At 39.8% G+C, this 20326-nt stretch overlaps 1 protein-coding gene across 2 annotated transcripts in view; it reads right to left on the minus strand.

Annotated features, from left to right (window-relative positions):
- ITPR2 (inositol 1,4,5-trisphosphate receptor type 2) overlaps window positions 1–20326 on the minus strand; it is a 508158-nt gene that overhangs the window by 396993 nt on the left and 90839 nt on the right. For both annotated transcript variants that reach the window (XM_043561419.1, XM_043561418.1), the window contains exons 3-4: window positions 919–1034; window positions 43–129 (exon numbers count right to left, since the gene is read on the minus strand). In XM_043561419.1, the coding sequence (XP_043417354.1) occupies window positions 43–129; window positions 919–1034 (203 nt within the window). The remainder of the gene's footprint in view (window positions 1–42; window positions 130–918; window positions 1035–20326) is intronic.

Below are 20326 nucleotides of genomic sequence, written 5' to 3' on the forward strand. Positions count from 1 at the left end.
TAAAATATTCACCTTTTTTTTAAAGAAAGTAAAGAGACTTACTTGTATAACATTACTGTATTTCACAATTTCTCCCAACAGTTTCTTATTCTCTGATTCATTTTGTTTTTGTTCCAGTTCTGCAGCATGCTGGAAAATGGTTAGCAAATATTCATCATGGAAACATAGTAAACAGAGTACAATAGTTGACAAAGAAACAAGGGTCATTTTAGGAACAAAGACTATAACCATGAATGAATTAGGCTGATTTCTCTACTCTTAGTGCTGGGGGCAGGGAACCAACAATTAAATGATTATAATATAGTATGATCATTCTCTCATGGTAATGCTGAAATGTGGCCAAAAATATCTTGGGATGCTTCTATGTTGGAAATTTCAGAAAAGTACCAGGCTCTTTGGTCTTCTACAATTAGCTTCAGAAGGAATATTGTTAGACAAACCAAACAGAATATAGAAACAGTAGGTGAATTTCAAAAGTCTCAAAATAGTTTGAACTTCAAAAGTAACAGGAATTTTAATAACACACAATTTAAGTTCTATCAAATTTACATTCAGCCCAAACCAGAAGCAACAGACTTTCAGTTCTTTTTCTAGTCTTTCAGGAAAAAAATTAGGTACGATGCCAAGTAAAATATAACTGGATCTGATACTCCTACAGAGATTCTGAATGGTTTCCAGTTTGATGTGAATCTTTGAATTAGTCTGGCACACCCTAAAAAATAGCAGGAATATATTAGCTACATGCCAGGAAATCAGTGGTCACACCCTATAACTTAAGTCTCTTCCACTTTCAGTGTGCTGCTACCTCTATTCTAAAATCTCTGTGCATTAAGTGAAATCACTAAGATACAAAACAGATCACTTGTATTGCTGTTCTTGGTCTAGCCTCAACTAGACAAATGGCAACCTGGCCCTTACCTGTAATTTCTTCAGCAAGGCTGCCTCTGTGTGGTTCCCCTGTTTGGCTTGCTTAGCTTTCCAATATTGTTTCTGGGCAGAATATCGGTTCATAGGGCACACCTTAAAGAGGCAGTCTATGACAAAGCAACAAACAAAAACACTGTGACTAAGGCAACCAGCATTTCTTAGATTTTCCTTTGAGCCTAGCATTGGAATCTTGCAATCCCTGAGTAGAAAGATTAAGCCTATCTCCCAATCAACTCAAACTCCCCCTATAACATTCTTTCTAAATAATTATTTAGACTGTTAAAATACCTTCTTCTTCATTAGTTTTGGTTTTTTAAAAGGCACCATAGCTAGCGTGATTTATTTAAAAACCAAGTCAATGTAATCATTACATTATAAGATACTTCTTAATTATAATGGGGTACCTGGTGTTAGAAAGTGAAGAGGATGAGATTAGTGATTTTCACTGCCTTACCTGACCTTGCACCACTAATTATTCATTCATGGTATGTATCTTTGACAGCCAAAGTGATGCAAGAAGTAGAAACAATCAATAACAACAAAACCCATTTCAGCCATCCATTCCCCAAGTTTCCACATACCTGGGGTGAACATGGCATGGAACTCTGAGACGCAGTGTGTTATAAGGGAAAAACAAAGCAAAAACAAACAAACAAACAAAAAAAAACTAAACCAGGATTATAGTTCTAACTCGACTACTAAATATCAAGATAGGAAATCATAGTGGAATAATATAGCTGGTGACATCTCGGAGCCAAAAAGCGAAACATATTTTTTTCTTTTTAATAAGGAAATTGGAAATTTGAGTAAACCATTCTTCCATCACTAATGATTTTGTATGTTTGTGAAATGGACTACAATCTATAATAAAAATCAACTCCCAATATTCTATGATAAAGGCATAGTGATACAGAAAATCCAAACATTACCTTCATTTTTTTCACAAAAAATTGTATTAACTCAATATGATAAATGTACTTTATTTTGGTTGATGTGTGAATATTTAAGGTCACTCTCATTTTTTAAATATGTATCACAAAAATAAAATTCTTTCAACTCAAATACCTACTTTAGCTACATTCTTGACTATATATATACTCATTCTATTATTCTCTATTAAAATAATTATAAAATTGGCCATACAGAGAAAGACAGATACCATATGTGTTCACTCTTATGTGGATCCTGAGAAACTTAACAGGAACCCATGGGGGAGGGGAAGGAAAAAAAAAAAAAGAGGTAAGAGTGGGAGAGAGCCAAAGCATAAGAGACCCTTAAAAACTAAGAACAAACTGAGGGCTGATGGGGGCTGGGAGGGAGGGGAGGGTGGGTGATGGGTATTGAGGAGGGTACCTTTTGGGATGAGCACTGGGTGTTGTATGGAAACCAATTTAACAATAAATTTCATATATTTAAAAAAAATAAAATAAAATAATTATAAAATTAAATAATGGACTTGATCTCTTTTCAAATCTCTCTTATAGTTCTACTGGCATAAATTATCAAGAAATATGACTGTAGGGGCGCCTGGGTGGTTCAGTTGGTTAAGCATCCAACTCCTGATTTCGGCTCAGGTCATGATCTCACAAAGGTTTGTGGGATAGAGTCCCACATCAGGCTCCATACTGGAAGTGGGGCTGCTTGGGATTCTCTCTCTCTCTCTCTCTCTCTCTGTCTCTCAAAATAAATAAATAAACATTAAAACATAATGACTTTTTCTATAGCTTGTAATCATAAACACAAATTCTACTGATTGTCCTCACCTTCCATATACAAACAGGCTACAGAAAACTAATTGTTAATTTTCTGGTGTAAAAGTTACTGATGTGGATGAGTAAATATCTTATACATAGCAAGAAACAGACACCTTCTAAAAGGCACCACTAAAAGTAGGCTGAGAGACCATGACAATTACAGTATGATACAGATATTACCACTTGGTACATGCGTATGAACACCAAATAACTAGACCTGAAAACTGTTTCCCTTGGCAACATATTTTATAAGCCCTAAAAATATATTCTCCACATATTAGTAACTACAAAGAGAATATACAATTTTTTTTCAAGCACCAGTATGGAAGCTGTTCACGGTTACCACCAAAACAATGTTCCCAATTTAATGCAGCAGACTATTCGGACTATCCTGTAGTAGGCAAGTGACTGAATTCTACATTGTTTTAGTGCAGCAAAAACACAAATCCATATTCAAGTGGAACTGACTCCATAATCTGCAGTCTATACTTCTGATTCCACCCATGCATGAAAAGAGAAAAATTATGTTCCTCTCCATTACGTCAGATTCCTAATTAAGTTCATTAGGAAATGGTCCTCTGAGTGAAAAAAATATTTTCACTAAATTCTAGATCACTTCAGTAGCATTCCTAATTAGCGGTATCTTTGGGTAACTAGCAAACAGACCGTGTGTGCCGTGGTCCTGATTGTTGTGGCTGAGGTTATTGTAAAACGAAGCCAAACATTCAGCCAAACCATGTTTACTGGTCTGCCTGTGTTGCTAGGTGCTAAGAATCAGGTCCTGTCCCCAAACATTCACAGTCTCGTGGATGAGACAGGCGTCTACCATGTGTTGGAAGTTTCACAATGGAGCTCAAGAGAAGGTACCATGAGGCACAAAGTTGCACGTGGCCAACCTCACCAAGGAGGTCAGGATAGTCACCCAAAGGAGAAGATGCAAGGCATGGTTGAAAGAACCAACACCAATTCAGCACAGCGGCAAGGGGGCTCAAATGCACGGGTGTGGGGGGCATGCCAAACAGAGCCAACTGCCAGTACAAAGACAAAGAAGGAGAGCACCAAAGGACCTGCTAAGTATACAGGAAAACCACAGCCCAGGCCGTGAAATGAGAATGAAGCATTTGGTGAAGTCATGGTCTGTGGAGTCCTACGTGCTGGATTAGGAGAATGGACTTTATCCCCGGGAAAATGTCAAACTCTTACAGGATTTTAAGCTCTTACAGCATGTGAAAGATGATGTGCACAAGAAGCGAGGAGACCAGCAGAAAGCTCCCTGCCAGCGCTCTGAATTTGGGCTGCATGGTAGCTGGGGGATAGCCACAGCTTTCAGAGAAAGCAGCAGAAGCAACAAGCTTAATAACCTATGAGATGTGGGGTGGGGAGAGGTGAGAAGGAGAGAAAGTGAAGGTGGCCAGATGAACGAGCTGCCACCCACTGTGTCTGAGATGCAACTTCAAACGCTCTGATTTCCAAAGCTCTTTCCTCTTTCAGGGCTTTGGTTCCGTGGTCATCCTCAGCAGCCTCCCACGGATCACATCTCATTTCATACTACAGTAAATAAATAACCAATCTGTTTCTGTGTGGGAACCAGTATCTCAGGACTATTTTGGTTGATGGGAAAGAATGTAGGGCATACACAGACTTCTGTACAAATGCTTTTCTTGTTGATGGTGGTGATAGTGATCGTGATGGGTGTGTGTGTGTGTGTGTGTGTGTGTGTGTGTGTGTGTGTGTGTTTAATTCTCTCTTCCTCTTTTGGGAAACATAAAAAATCTACTGGTCTTGGGCTAGTCACATATTTTGTCCGATTCTAAATTGATTGCATAATAAAAGTGTTAATAATATGTGCCACACCTAATTCACAGGACTGCTGAGAGTCACAGAAAGAAAATCCGTGTGAAAGCACTCTGTGAATTTTAAAGCCTTCTTATAAATGTAAGATATTATTATTAATATTGCTTCATTGCTTCATTCATTCAGCAACAGCTTCACTGAGATTAAGAGATGACTAAACCCTCGCAGAGCTCCCAGCAAAGAGCAACAAGAAGTACAGGTCTCGGACTAAACCTGAACACAAACCAGAAATGCTCAACTCACAAGTGTATGCACCTGTGGTTTAAGAGCTGCCACAGTGTGTAATTGTATAAAATTCTTGAACTCCCTGAAATAGGACGGCAGTGAGCAGAGGAGGTAACCTGTATTACCATGCAATGCCTCTTAGCATATGCAGGTATAAGCCCTACCACCAGCAAGGGCGGAGCCTTTGAACAGACCTCCCACATTCTTCCTCCTCCAGGATAGGAATCCCGCTATTTCAGAGCCGCCCTCTCTCATCTGCCCCCTCCACACCCTGCCCTCTAGTATTCCTTGGTCTGCTCATTCTCTAAATTCAAACATACATAAGAAAAAGTTTTCTGGGGGTTTTCCAATTAAAAAGTGGCTCAGTGTCATTTGGGAATTAGTTGACAACATTCACTTCAGCATTTCGAGACTCAAGGAATAATTTTTAAAAGGGAAAGTTTTGCCTCATGGAGCAAACACTAAAAGCACAAATAAAAGGATGTCATCTGAGTTAAATTTTTTAAAAAGCTTAACCTGAAGACCTAAGGCAAATAATTTTGCAAAATTATAGAGTTCAGGAAATGTTAGTAATCCAACAAATCATGATATATTCAGTTAGGCAATATTATAAGGACAATGCCTTAGAATTAGAACTTTTTTTTTTTTTACAACTCTGGAAGAAGGAAATTAAACACCCCGGAAGTGTTCGCTTTAAACTGAAAGATCTGGCAGCATTAGGATGCTTATAAATTCTAGCGGTTTCTCCACTACAAAATATGGAAGCCATTCAAAGCATGGAGCACATAACGTGGATACCAAAAAAGTAACTTTCCTACACGATTCCACGTAAATCTTGCAGAAAACGGTCTAAACCTCCACTTACAACACCTATCTAAATAGCTTTGAAATGTTTTGCTTTGTATCTGTAAAAGCACTTTCTAAAATATTTGTACCTAAGGCAGTTTCTGCACCCGCCAGAAACTATCTATAGTACTCCATTTGGGGCTACTAAAGGCAAAGTTTAAGTTATGTAATGGCCAGCAACTTCCTTTGGTAATAGTGAAAAGAAAACTTTGTTTCATTTCTCTTCCCTCTGAAACATGTTGTAAGATTTAAATGACGCAAGACATATTAAACCATCAGCAAATGCCTATCACAAAGCAGGCATTCAACAAATGGCTCTTTCATGGCAGCTTGTAAAATTACCTCATACTGATTACAGGGAACATGGTTGCCAAGGGGTTTATTATTTCCACGTGGAGAAAGGTGGGGAGGGAGGGCTCTAGAGTTTTCCTTTTTCTCTTTATGATATAAACAGGATGCAACAGAGTGCAATGAATAGACCTTCCCAATGATAAAATGGAAAGTAGTAAGAAAACTCTCCCTAGGGTACAGGAGAGGCACACAAGGGGCCATTGGACGCTAGTAATTAGAATTCAGAGTTGATCGGAAGACAGGTACACATTCATTAGCTGAAAATGTAACTATAGCTTTCTTTTGTCTTTCAGTTTCTCTTAGAAAGTATCCTGAAATACAGTGTTTGTACAAAATTATGCTTAGAGTGTGTTTTTAAAAGGAGTGTTGTTTTGTTTTGCTTAGGAGTGGAAATTTCAAACCAAGCATCTATCTCCCTTGATCATGGCCTAACCCAAGTGTAGAGAAGGTATGTAAGAGAGAAAGTATACTCTAGAACGTTAGGAAGGCCAGAGAAAATTTATTAGAGGTGTTAGCAAACATTAAAGTTTATCACCATGAAAATGCAGAATAACTTCCTCTAGGCAAAAGTCAGCTATTTTACTATTGAAGAGAGAGAGAAACAGCCTTTTGAAGTTGAAGGCTTGTACACTGCTGAAATGTCAGTACTCCAAGGGGCTTCAGATAAAATCTGACCTTTTCCTTCTCTCAGATAAAGAAGCAAAAACTCAGAGTGAGTTACCTAGGTCATTCATGATAAAATCTCTAGATCAAAATAAGTTATAAATGTGAACAAGTTCGCCCACACTTTGTACACTATACAGAGTCCTAAACATCGGTGGTAAAGATTATTTGAGACACTGAGAGTTAACCTGGATTGTTTCTCCCCAATCCCAGAGAGGGAAACTGAGCAAACTGTAATGAGCAAACCAAGTGTGGTCTCACCATCCCTACCACCAAGAGGCCAAACAGTCACCAAGGAAGGCATCCAAGCATCCTATGTGTGGTTGAACGCACATCCTAAGATCTGTCTTAAGACTACAAAGTTGGTAAGGAATCAAGCTGGAATTTGGAGATCATCTGAACCCAATTCAATGTCTGTCTCACCGTGTGATGACACCATTCGGTAGCAGGTTTGTCATACACAGGCAAAATTTGTCTCACTTGAAAAGCTGTTATAATTGTACACATACACTTCGAGGCCAATTAGAACAAATCTAATCTGGGGCACCTGGGTGGCTCAGTCTGGCAAGCATCCGACTTCAGCTCAGGTCATGATCTCACGGTTCATCAGTTTGAGCCCCGCATCAGGCTCTGTGCTGACAGCTCAGAGCCTGGAGCCTGTTTCGGATTCTGTGTCTCCCTCTCTCTCTCTGCCCCTCCCCCACTCGTGCTCTGTCTCTCTCTGTCTCTCAAAAATGAATAAACGTTAAAAAAATTTAAAAAGAAAAAGAACAAATCTAATATGGCTTCAACACAATAGCCCTAAATATGTGAAGACAGAATCCATCTGACATCTCTAGCTCATCTTTGGTTTAATTATTACATACAATGTCCTCAAAAAATTCCATTCTTATTACCAAATGCTAAGAATACTTCTTCACAATAGATGTGATTCCAGCCAATTAAAGGTTGACTTTTTAAAGCATTTATTAATGTATTTAGCAAGTATGTGCAGTGGTCAGAGATTGAGATGTGTCTCAGTCTCCTTCTTACCGCAGTCTTACAACATAATACAATGTCTAGAGAAATGTTATGAAGATATATAAGTATGTTTACAACAGTTGTAATACTTCAAAAGAAACTAATGAACATGGAAATATGCCATCTAGGCATATGTAATTAAATAATTGTTAAAACATCAATAGGAATGTTAGCCTCAAAAACATTAATCACTTGATTCATACATTAATGGGTAAATACACAAAACCAAATGAAACTGCTATGTTGCTTCATTTGGAGTGGAGAAAAAATAAAATTCAAATGCATCAATGCTGATTTTCGTTCTAGTCAAGGCTTAAATTTTAACACTAAGTAAACCATTATACTACAAATAAGTGGAATTTCTATCAGAAAATCATAATGTTTAATTTTAAATCAATTATCCCATTCTCAAAGTGTCATATTAACCCTGATAATCAAGACTGTCAAAAACAGACTGACTCAGAAATCTAAATGCAAGTTTATGAACCGAATTACACGAATATTAAGTCTGAAAAAAAAAAGAAGTGAATTTATACATACATAAATGTGTGTATATGTATATGCAAATAGAATACAAATAGATATATACAATAGTTTTATATATAAAGTTTTATATGTTTATTTGTATTCTGATTTATGTGTATATTTCTATAGTACCTCTTATATATCAGAGGTTATCTCATACGTTTCCTCATTTAATTCTCCTAATTCTCCCAATTAGCTATTGCTTCCCAATCTGCATCATCTGAAAATCTGATAAACTTTCTTGTATATTCTTCCCAGCCATTGGTAATGACAAAGATGGCTTCCTCACACCTGTAGGGATGCTTGGGTGGCTCAGTCAATTAAGCACCTGACTCTTGATTTAGGCTCAGGTCATGATCTCATGGTTCATGGGGTCAAGCCCCACATGGGGCTCTGCGTTGACAGTGAGGAGCCTGCTTGAGAGTCTCTCTCTCCATCTCTCTCTCTCTCTCTGCCCCTGCTCTCTCTCTCTCTCAAAATAAATAGATAAACTTAAAAAAAATAATCATAAGGTTTATTTATTTATTTTGAGAGAGAGAGAGAGAGAGAGAGAGGGGGGGCACTCCTGCATGCACATGCAAGCATGGGAGGGGCAGAGAGTGAATCCGGAGCAGGTTCCACACTGTCAGCACAGAGCCCTACGTGGGGCTCATCTCACCACCATGAGATCAGGCCCTGAGCCAAAATCAAGAGTCAGATGCTTAACTGACTGAGCCACCCAGGCGCCCCTAATTCTCCTAAAAACCTTTTGAGGTAAACATTAGTTTTATGAATGAAGAAAAACTTGGCACATTTTAGGTATCTATCCTCAAGTCTCAAAACTAGTTTTTAGATTTAATCCACACCAATCTGTCTCCAAAGCCCACCACAATGTAACAGAAGGCACTCTGTATTTCTCCAAACACAAAATATGATAGTCTAGCTTTCCCTGGTTCCATATTCCAAGAGATACAGAACTTCTAGAAGTACCAAAAAATTTATTTTAAAAAAAGATGAAAGAATTTGCTTGGTGTTTGTTGTCTAGGTACTGAATTAACTGCTATTCTCATATAGAAAAACCTAAAACAAAATCACTTCATTGTACTAAGTCTTTTGTGGGCAGTGATTTGTCCATATGAACAAACAGATGGAGTCCTAGTCATCATTATCATTGCTGATTTATGCCCAAGTGAGACCAACTTTCTATTGACTACTACCATGATAAAAGCATCTACTTCTATAGACAATTTAGAAGACAAGAATGGACAATAAGTTTACAACAGTGTTTTACAAACTGTAATTGTGCAAACCAGGTTTGAAATCAATTTATATGGCTTCAACCAGCTCTTTTTGAATGAAGTGAGATGGAATGGAACAGGAAGGGAACAGGAAGGGAACGGGAAGGGAAGGGAACGGGAAGGGAAGGGAACAGGAAGGCAAGGGAACAGGAAGGCAAGGGAACAGGAAGGGAAGGGAAGGGAAGGGAAGGGAAGGGAAGGGAAGGGAAGGGAAGGGCACTGTAAATAGCAAGTATTCTTTTGAGGAACTTGTTTCTGTTGTGTGTGTGTGTGTGTGTGAGTGTGTGTGAGTGTGTGTGTGTGTGTGCGCGCGTGTATGTGCTGGCTTACAACATAAAATGTATTTCTCACTGACAGATGCAACAAAAAGTATTTAAAGTCAATATTCTAAAGGAGTACATATGTGCACAAGTTAGAGTTAACAACTGAAAATTCAAAAATATATATATTATATATATACAAATGCATTTGTATCTATATGCATTCTATAAATACAAATTACATGTATACGTATTATATAAGTTAATACAAATGTATATCTACATTATATAGATATATAATGTACTTATAATGGATATATTGTATATATAATAGGGAGAGAGACAGACAGACAGAAAGAAATCCTGTGGTCAAGAGGAGAGGAGACCACCAAAGGAATGTTTTTTTGCTCTATGAATGGCTTCTGAAATCCACAAAAACTATCCTTTTATTAATTGCCATTTCAAATTTTTATATAAGCAATTACAACAGAACAGGCAGATGCCCCTGTCTTCCTCTTTTTTACCTCTACTCTGCTTAACCTCTGCCTTTACTAGAGCACCTATCCTGTATTAGTTACTATGTTTGCATCTAACCGCATTCAGCGCCTATTATCTGGTATATGGAAAATGCTCAGAATCTGCAGAAGGAAACTCCTGCCAAGATACCAGAGAAACAACCATTAGAATCTATTCTTTCTGTTCTGAAAGGTTTAACGGTCTTTTTTGTCTCGTATTAAAATGCAAATACCTGAGAAGAGAACAGCTAAGATCTTGGCTCTCAGTTTAGGGCTGGAGCCTGATAGCTACCTGAGGTTGAGGTGGATTGATGCTACAGGCGTGAGGAAGGCGCCTTTGTCATTACCAATGGCTGGGAAGAATATACAGGAAAGTTTATCAGATTTTCAGATGATGCAGATTGGGAAGCAATAGCTAATTTGACAGATAAAAATCTAGATTTTATCATCTCTACAAGGGCAAACATCAACACAATTAAACTGTAAACAAGCCTAAGTATAAAGTTTTGCATTTATGTTCAAAAACCTTCAACTGCTTAAGTGCATGATAGAAGAGAGCCAAAGCGTTATTAGCAGGAAAAAAAAACAAAAACAAAAACAAAAACAAAAAAAACAAAACAAAAGGCCTAGACCTTAGGCTTCAGTTCAAGTTAATATAATTACAGTGACCATACATCCCCACCCAAGACGACTCTGGTTTATGCCTGTTGCCTGAGCCTAATTATTAATTGTGTGCCCTTGCACTCTCAAAGTGTCCGGATAGCTTAGTGCCTGGTAGCAAAGTGTCTCAAAGCTTACATGACAAAGTATATGATCAATCCAAATACAGCAAATGAACACGGTGATGTAGCGGCTGAAAGCTGATGCAGCCATTTTAAGCTGACTTACAGACGAATGGGATCGCAACCAGAGGAAGTAGGAACGTTGTTGGGCGCAATTGTACTCAGACAGAATATTAGGCTGAATTATAGATGCCACTTAAAATGTGTAACAAATTACCTGTGTCCAAAGTTAGGCAAATGGGAAGGCAAGCAAAATACAGAGGTCATGTCCTCTGAGGACAATGGTAGGAGCTAGGAAATGTTGTCTAAGAGAGAAAACAAAGAGTAGGCATAATCTCACTTTTACAGCTGATGGTCTACATGTAAAAGAAGGAAGATTTTTTGCTCCATATTGATCCAGAACCAAAGCAAAATTTCTAAATGTGTAAGTATATTTATAAGTGTAGGGAGGCATGCCTGGGTGGCTAAGTTGGTTAAGCCTCCAGCTCCTGATTCTGTCTCAGGTCATGATTTCATGGTTCGTGAAATCGAGCTCCACGTGGGGCTCTGTGCTGACAGCAGAGTCTGCTTGGGATTCTCTGTCTCCCTCTCTCTCTAACTCTATCCTGCTCTTGCTCTCTCTAGCTCTCTCTCAAAATAAATAAATAAACATTTTTTTTAAAAAGTAAATGTAAGGAAAACATTGCTAGCAATCAGAAAAGTCTAAAAAACACAAATTAATCATAGGCACATAAACGTTTATAATAACGTCCAGGCAGAGGCAGATGAGAAATGCTACAGGAGGGATCTTGCATCAGGAAGGGTCCCCTTCCAAATACTACCTTCTGTTTAATATGATGGCAATTGTGGCAGGGGTGACTGGCATGAAAGGGTAGGATTCATGTCCAGTATTTATGGATAAAAATCTCGGACCTCTCACTTTGCTCAGCTATGTTTATCACACCATGGTTTTGTTGGGCTTCTCCCTATTACAGAGACCAGGAAATTCTGGCCCTGGATCCTGTAAGTCATGTACTAAATATCTGTCAGTACTAGGGTAAAATGCTCCAAGTTAAAGCACTATATAAATATCCATTATTATTATTTCCAACTTTACATTCCAGATGTGTAAACACAGTTGTGTTTATATCTTGGAGTTCCAGAAGCATGATGTTTGTTGTGATAGTCTGTCACTTAAATATTTTAATTTGGTGGAGCGCCTGGGTGGCTCAGTTGGTTAAGCAGCCGACTTCAGCTCAGGTCACGATCTCGCGGTCCTTGAGTTCGAGCCCCGCGTCGGGCTCTGGGCTGATGGCTCGGAGCCTGGAGCCTGCTTCCGATTCTGTGTCTCCCTCTCTCTCTGCCCCTCCCCCGTTCATGCTCTGTCTCTCTCTGTCTCAAAAATAAATAAAAACGTTAAAAAAAATTAAAAAAAAATATTTTAATTTGGTAAGGTACTCCCCGATTAAAAGAAGATGAACAAAGAACCAAAGGTAGAAGGAATGATGACCAAGAAACACCTCCTCTCCCAACACACACATGTGCACGTGCACACACACACACACACACACACACACACACACACACTCACATGCACCACTAGCAGTTAACATTCAATCACCGAGCACCATGGTAAGAGCTTCCCATGGATTCTTTCATCTTCATAGAAAAACTGGAGACAGGTGGTGCTACCATGCCCACTCTACAGTGGAGCATGAAGTTAGGTGCTGCCCAGGATCACAGAGTTAGCAAATGGCAGAGCTACGATTCAAAGCCAAACACCTAACTTCAGAGTCTGTGTGTGCTTTTATACTCTGGAGATGGAAGGGACACACACAACCCAGCTATTTTGCTTGTCTGGAAGCTGGAATAGCAAAATATTGAAGAATTGGGAGGTGTGAGGAAAAGTGAGACTTCCAGAAAACAGGCTGAACATGAGAAGTCAGAAGCAAGAGATGAGCTATCACATTAGCTGATGCAGGAGGCAAGACAAGGGAACTAGAAGAAACACTTGTGGCGTTTCCTTCTCCCTGCATTTTTTGTCTTCTCCTTTCATTTCTCCTTTTTCCTCCATAACTTCAAGTGTGTGTGTTGTTCTCTTCCTCCATGTCTTAGGATCTCTCTCATTCCATCTTTTTTGTTTGTCTGTTTTATCAAGTTCTTCCCTTTTCCTAATCATTTTCTTCCTTTTTACTCTCTTATTTCACTCTTTCTCCAATATTTCCTTTATTTCTTCTCTGAACTTTCTCATTACTCCTCTTTTCTTCCTTTCTCCCTTGCATGATTATAAAATTGTGCTTAAAATGTACTAGATTTTGTTCAGATAAGATTATATCTTTTGAATTTCAAATAAAAATGTAGATGAATTGAACATTTCTTATCAAAATTGAATTTAAGGGGCACCTGGGTGGCTCAGTCAGTTAAGTGTCCAACTCTGGGCCAGGTCATGATCTCACAGTTTGTGAGCTCAAGCCCCCCATCAGGCTCTGCACTGACAGCTCTGAGCCTGGATCCTGCTTCAGATTCTGTGTCTCCCTCACTCTCTGCTTCTCCCCTGCTTATTCTGTCTCTCTCTCTCTCTCTCTCTCTCTCTCTCTCTCTCTCTCTCTCTCTCCCTCTCTCAAAAATAAATAAAATTTTTAAAAATTTGAACTTAAAACTAAGTTGCAAAAGCATAACATACATCTACCAGAGGACTTGGATTCAGAATATAGAAAGTACTCTTACAACTCAATAAAGAATACATACAACCCAATAAAACATGAATAGACACCACAAAGGAAAGACATATGGAAGGCCAACAAGCACATGAAAAGATGCTCAACATCTCTGGTCATTAGGAAAATGCAAATTAACACCTCAGGTACAGGGGTGCCTGGGTGGCTCAGTCAGTTAAGTGTCCCACTCTTGGTTTTGGCTAAGGTCATGATCTCGAGTTTCGTGAGATCAAGCCCCACATTGGGACTGCATGGAGCCTGCTTAGGATTCTCTCTCTCTCCCTCTCTCTCTCTGCACTCGTGCACTTTCCTGTGCTCTTTCAAAATAAATAAATAAACTTAAAAAAAAAATAAACAAAACCCCAATGCATATTACTACATGTCTGCTCAGAAGGCTACAATTAAAAAGAACAACACCACCACATGTGGGGGAGGATGTGGGGCAGCTGGACCCCCGATATCTGATGCACATATACATTCTTACCTTCATTTGTGGGATGAATGTAAAATAGTTCAAATACTTTGAAAAACATACTGGTAATTTCTTGAAAAGTTAAACATATACTTAAAATACCCTATTCCCAGGTATCTACTCAAGGGAATTAAAACATATGTCCACACAAAGCCTTGTATGCAATGCTCATCTCAGCATCATTCATAACAGCCCAAAAAGTGGGGGGCAGAGGGGACAACCCAACTGTAAATGTAAATGTGATGATATAACTCAACAATGGAATACTACTCAGCAAAAAACAAAAAACAACAAAAAACAAAAAAACAAAAAACTTCTGATACATGCAACAGCACAGAGATATCTCAAAAGCATCCTACTAAGTGAAAGAAGGTAGACACAAATTTCCATTTATCAGAAATTCTAGAAAAGGCAAAACTATAGCATCCAAAAGATCAGGGGTCGCCTGCAAATGGGGTGGGGACAAAGAATGACTACAAAGAGAGGACACTTTTTGTGGTAATGGAAGACTGATTGTAGTGTTGGATGCATGACTGTAGGCATGTACCAAAACTCACTGAACTGAGCACTTAAAATGGGTGGATTTTATTGTATGTAAATTATTGTACAATAAAACTAAAAGAAAAGTAAATAAATTACTGTATTTGTATATGGCTTTCAATCGCATACCTTTCCATGGATCGGTGGTTTCCCAAAAATATTCTTAAGATAAATGTTAAAGCAGGGGCGCCTGGGTGGCTCAGTTGGTTAAGTGTCCGACTTCAGCTCAGGTCATGATCTCACGGTCCCTGGGTTCAAGCCCCATGTCGGGCTCTGTGCTGACAGCTCAGAGCCTGGAGCCTGCTTCGGATTCTGTGTCTCCCTCTCTCTCTGCCCCTCCCCTGCTCATACTCTGTCTCTCTCTGTCTCAAAAATAAATAAAAACATTTAAAAAAATTTAAGATAAATGTTAAAGGAATAGTAGGAACTCCTTTTTGTTGTTTGCATTCTGGTTTGCTGGGTACGGCAGCAAGAAGACGAGGGTGACTTGTTTGCTACCATAACAGGATTTAGCTGGCTTCCCCGCACATGGCCGCTCTCAAAAATATTTGATGATTGACTGATAAGGCACACCCAGTCTTGCAGCAGATAGATCTGGTTAAGCCTAGTGAGACAAATTTTCCTAAACAAAGCACAAAGTAAAACTGAGCCTTGTTTCCAAAATTTAACTTTAACCTGGGGAAACGAATAGGCTAGAATACCTTCTCATATGTGAAAGTGAGGAATTCAGCTCAGACCACTGAGTCACGTCAAAAAAGACTTGGGAAGGCTGACACCGAACAAAGATGAGACTATCGAAGCATCCAGACTAAAGACTGAATTGAACTAAAGCACATCAAATATGTTAAAATCCAAGAGTTCACAGGTATAAAAAAGTACTGTGTGGTCAACTTTGAATGCTAGGGTACCAGCTTGTTACTTTAAAAACAAGGAAAAGAAAACCAGCGCACTAGAAAAGGAAGACAAAGTAAGAGGAAGTTGACCCAGCACCAACACAGCCCATGCACAAAAGCATGCCTGTGCTACCCTACAAGGTGGAAGACAGAAGCCGCACAGCACGGTGTAATGTGATCCCAGTCCAGCAAAAACAAACAGATCCACAACGTGCTTTTCCATGCTTGATAAAAACCCTGGGAAGGTAAATGGGTAACAGTGGCTCTCCTTGCAGAACGTCAATGGGCATTGCAGAAGGGAAATGATCTTCACCTTGTACTTTCCTGTTACTTTTGTAAAACATCTCAAACCAGTAAGTTTTTAAAGAAAAAAATGTTCATTTTTCCAAGAAAAGGATCAAATTTATCATGGACTATTTAATTGTGTGCTTCATTTAGTGCACACATGTTCTCTTCCATTCTTTTCCACGAACTCTGATGCAGTAGCACCCAACCACTCACCCACTAAGAAAATACGAGACAGGAAACACACCCAGGCTGAGGAGGGGCAGGTTCCTGGTGAGGGAGGGAACAGGAGGCGTGCACGTCCCAACCGCATGCCAGCTGTCCCTGAGGCCAAGGCAAGGCCCTCTCAGCCTGGGAGGGTCCAGCTGAACTGCATTTTATTTCTTTGAATCTCTAGTCACGCAGTTTAACAAGAGTGGTGAAGGACACAGTTCGGAAACTTCTCAAATGGTCACAGAACTGAAAAGAATGAGGACTCCACAATCATTACAACGACTTTTCTAACTGCTAATAATTCTTATGTCTTTTGCCAGATAGGTTAGACTCTCTGTATTAATCAGTTTTATATCTATGCATATATGGTCATTTGTATGTCTACTTCTTTTGACAGGGACAGCTCAGAGCAGAAGATCTTAAAGAGTCAGGGTAAACGGAAGTACTGACACATCTTTAAGGCATTACAAAACAGAGAAGAGTCTTAATCTATGCACCATGGACCCACAGTTTCCTGGAGGACCACAAATCCCCCAAAAGTGTAAGAAAAAATATAAGAAAAAGTGTGTGTGTCCACAGGGGCATTTTCTATCAGAGGGCCTATAGCTTTTATCACATTGTGAGAGGGGGAGATGTAGACCCCTCAAAAGCCTGTAGCAACCACTACAGTAAGGAAATGTACCAATGTAAATCATGTTAAGCTCCCCTGCTGGTAACTGTATAAACATAGTGAGTTGTAGGCAGGCACGAGCTAAACTCTGCCTTGTTAATCAACAGAAGAAAGAGAAGATTGTTACAAGATGCTGGAGAGGGAACAGAAAAAGGGAGTCAGTCCCAAGTGTGTGCTCAGGTAGAGAAGAATTCCTAGAGCAGGTCCGCAAGAAGCCACAGGAGCTCCCAGCACCAATGTAAGCAAGCGTGCCAGAATGATGTGGAAAGACAGAAAGAACAAAACCGCAACTCCACTTCTACCCAAGGGATATAACTGCTTTTGCCCACCAAAAGACACCTAAAGGATGTTCACAGCAGTATTATTCACCATAGCCCCCAAACTGGAAACTACTCAAATGATCATCAATTAGAGAATGGATAAATTGTGATACGTTCATACAACGGAATCCTAAAACAGTAATGAAAAAGAACAAACTGCTCCTCATGCAACAACATAAATCACACGGGCAGAGTGCTGAACAGGCGCCTTGATTGCAAACTCGAGAGCCAGCCTTGTATGCATCCCCTCTCTTGTACCTCAAGTTCCACATAATAAAATCCCTGTAAGGCCTACCTTTAAAATATATCTAGAATCTGATTTCTCACCGACTCCTCAGCCTAACTCAGACTGCCATAATTTCTCCCCTGGCTATGGCGAAATCCTCCTACCCCGTCTCCGTGTTTCCATGCCTGCCCCTCTGCCTGTTAACTAACTCTCCACACAGCAGCGGGAGTGAGTCTATTAAAACACAAGTCAGGTCCGGTCCGTTTCTGCTCAAACCCAGACACAGGCCCCTGGCCTCTGCCACCCCTGACAACCTTGCTGACTTCATTTGCTACCCTCGGGGCCACTCACTAGCTCACCCCAGCCCCCCCACCTGCGTGCTATTACGGACACTTACGCAGGACCTCTGACCTGGATGCTCCCTCTGCCTCTGCCTTTTCCCCATGATGTCTGCAGAGTTGACTCTCTCTCCTACTCAGGCCTCCACTGGAACATCAGCAAGGCCCCCCCCCTGCCACTGCGAAAACAGCAACCCCTTCCAGCCACACTCTGTTATGTTGCTTTACTTTCCTACATTGCACAGCACCATGCGATGGGTGCCTGGCACTTAGCACTCAAAGGATGTTTCCTACATGAGTGAACACACACATGAATAACTGAGTAAAAGAAATGCATGATGTTAGTTACATTCATTCCTGGATGTTGAATAAAATCCCACAAACTTTGGTACAATCTGCATTTTTTTGTCCTAAATATGAATTATTTTGACCGAATAGGAGGTATAGGACACAGTCACAGGAGCCCGCAGTTTACTGGGTCCTATTCATGAGATGCCTAAAAAGTATGAGAAAAGCAATAAAGCAAAAGGAAATATGTTCTTTCTTGAGTATCTTACCATCTCCTTGGCTTTATTAAGAAAGTGGTTACTACGATCTTTCAAAAGGAAAATGTGAGTATGGAGAAAAATCATTTTCAGGCAAAATGTTATTCACTTATAAATTATCAGAATAAGTTGTCTGTGAAAATCAGGCAAACGATGGTAGGTGCAACTTTTTTCAGCTAGACTGTTTCGCAAGCAGGGAGAGATGTTTCCCAGGTAGCAGCATTATAAACGTTCTCAAGGGTCATAGAGGCCTATCCTGCCTGCAGATTAGCAACGGCTTTGCCAGAACAGGCGGGCTTTGATCTTATCCAGGAATGACGAACAACAGACCTCCCGCGCTCCCTGCCTGCTAGATGAAAACATGAGAGCATAAAGGAGCCTTGGTGCTTCTTTCCTTTTATCCCTGAACAAACACAGACACAAAGCAGATGTGACTTCACTAAATATGAGCTGGTTCCACTGATGCACAGTTTTGATTGCACTTCTAAGGATCACACATCGTGATGTTCCCACTCTGTGTGACTGAATCCAGGCAGAAGGTGAAAGCAATCCTCGGCACCACAGACATAAAAGTGTATTTGAGGCAGAAATTCTGGATAGGCTAATGATCCGGAAAATGGTACAGGATTATTTTTCGAGAGCCCAAAACTGCAAAGTTGAACTATCGGCTCGTTAGAACAATTGCTACCAAGACAGCTGACTCACACTGCTTGAAGAATCACCCGTGAGGGACTTGCCAGGGCTCGAGAAAGAAGAAATGCAGTCACAAAATCTTCACTTAGAGAAGGTGGAGAAGTCTACAGGAAAAACACAAGTGAACCAAGCAAAAATTAAGAAATATTTGCTTTAAGAAGGGGGGAAATAACAATAATATGGCCATCATAATGTTGTTTTGTGGAACACAATTAGAAAAAAGCATTTAGATGCTTCTACCTGAACTATACAAAAACAATCACACTCGACTGTTTTTTTCACTCATAATTCACAATTTAGTTCCATTACTGAGACTGCCACAGTAGATATTCAATAAATGCTAACTTAATTGAAATTTAATTCTAAAACATAAACCTCATTCTTCCAAGAAGGCTTCATGACTAAATCACATCACACACACACAAAAAAATTCCTCCTCAGACCCCTAGAATACTTACTACCCAATAATGATTACAGCTGGTTTTTGCTGTTCTTTATTTTGTACATAGATGCTTATCTCCCCAACTTATTTCCCAACTCCCTCAAAATCAGAGACTGGGCATTACTTTCTTCTGAAAAACCTAATAATACCTAACCATGGGGAAACACAGAGTGGGATTAAATATGAAACATCACACCCCATTCACCCTAAGTGAGCACAAACCGCTCAAAATAGAATCTATCTCTCTCTCTCTCTCTCTCCCTCTCCCCTCTCTCCTCTCTGTCACACACACACACACACACACACACACACACACACACACACACACTTGCATGGCTCTTCATGAGCTGCTTCTTTGAAGACCCAATAAAATATGCATGCAAATGGAGGGAACCTGGAGAATGAGCTCATTCTACTTAGCCCCATACCCCACATTGGCTGAGCTTAGAGAAGACAGGGCTAGTGTTTCTGTGCTATTTAGGAAGCACTGGACGTGAGTTTGAATAGGAAATGGGAAGAAATAACCTGACAATTTGCCACTCAAAAACATATAACCTTTCCTTCACTGCTATTTGGTCCTATTTAGCGTGGCATGCCTCCTTGGAGAGCTGGCTGGGCTAGTGACACATCCTTTTCAAAGCAGTCTATAGGAGATTTCCTCCAGACTCACATTACCTTGGTTTGCTGAGAACGTCACAAACTTAATCTGGCAATGCTGTTACATTCTTTATTACTGGAGTAAACATGGGCCATTTATGAATTTACACTCACCAATAAGATCTACATGGAGAAAAGTAGAGGACTGTCAAGGCAATTCAGCCAAGTTGAGTATTTCAAAACAGTGCATTGTTCACCGAGATATCACCTCACACCTGTTAGAATGGCTACTTCAAAAAGACAAGAAATAAGAGTTAGCGAGGACATGGAGTAAAGGGCACCCTTGTGCACTGCTGGTAGGAATGTATATTGGTGCAGCCACTATGTAAAACAGCAT

The sequence above is a fragment of the Prionailurus bengalensis genome, chromosome B4 (assembly GCF_016509475.1).
Source record: "Prionailurus bengalensis isolate Pbe53 chromosome B4, Fcat_Pben_1.1_paternal_pri, whole genome shotgun sequence".
Taxonomy (NCBI): domain Eukaryota; kingdom Metazoa; phylum Chordata; class Mammalia; order Carnivora; family Felidae; genus Prionailurus; species Prionailurus bengalensis.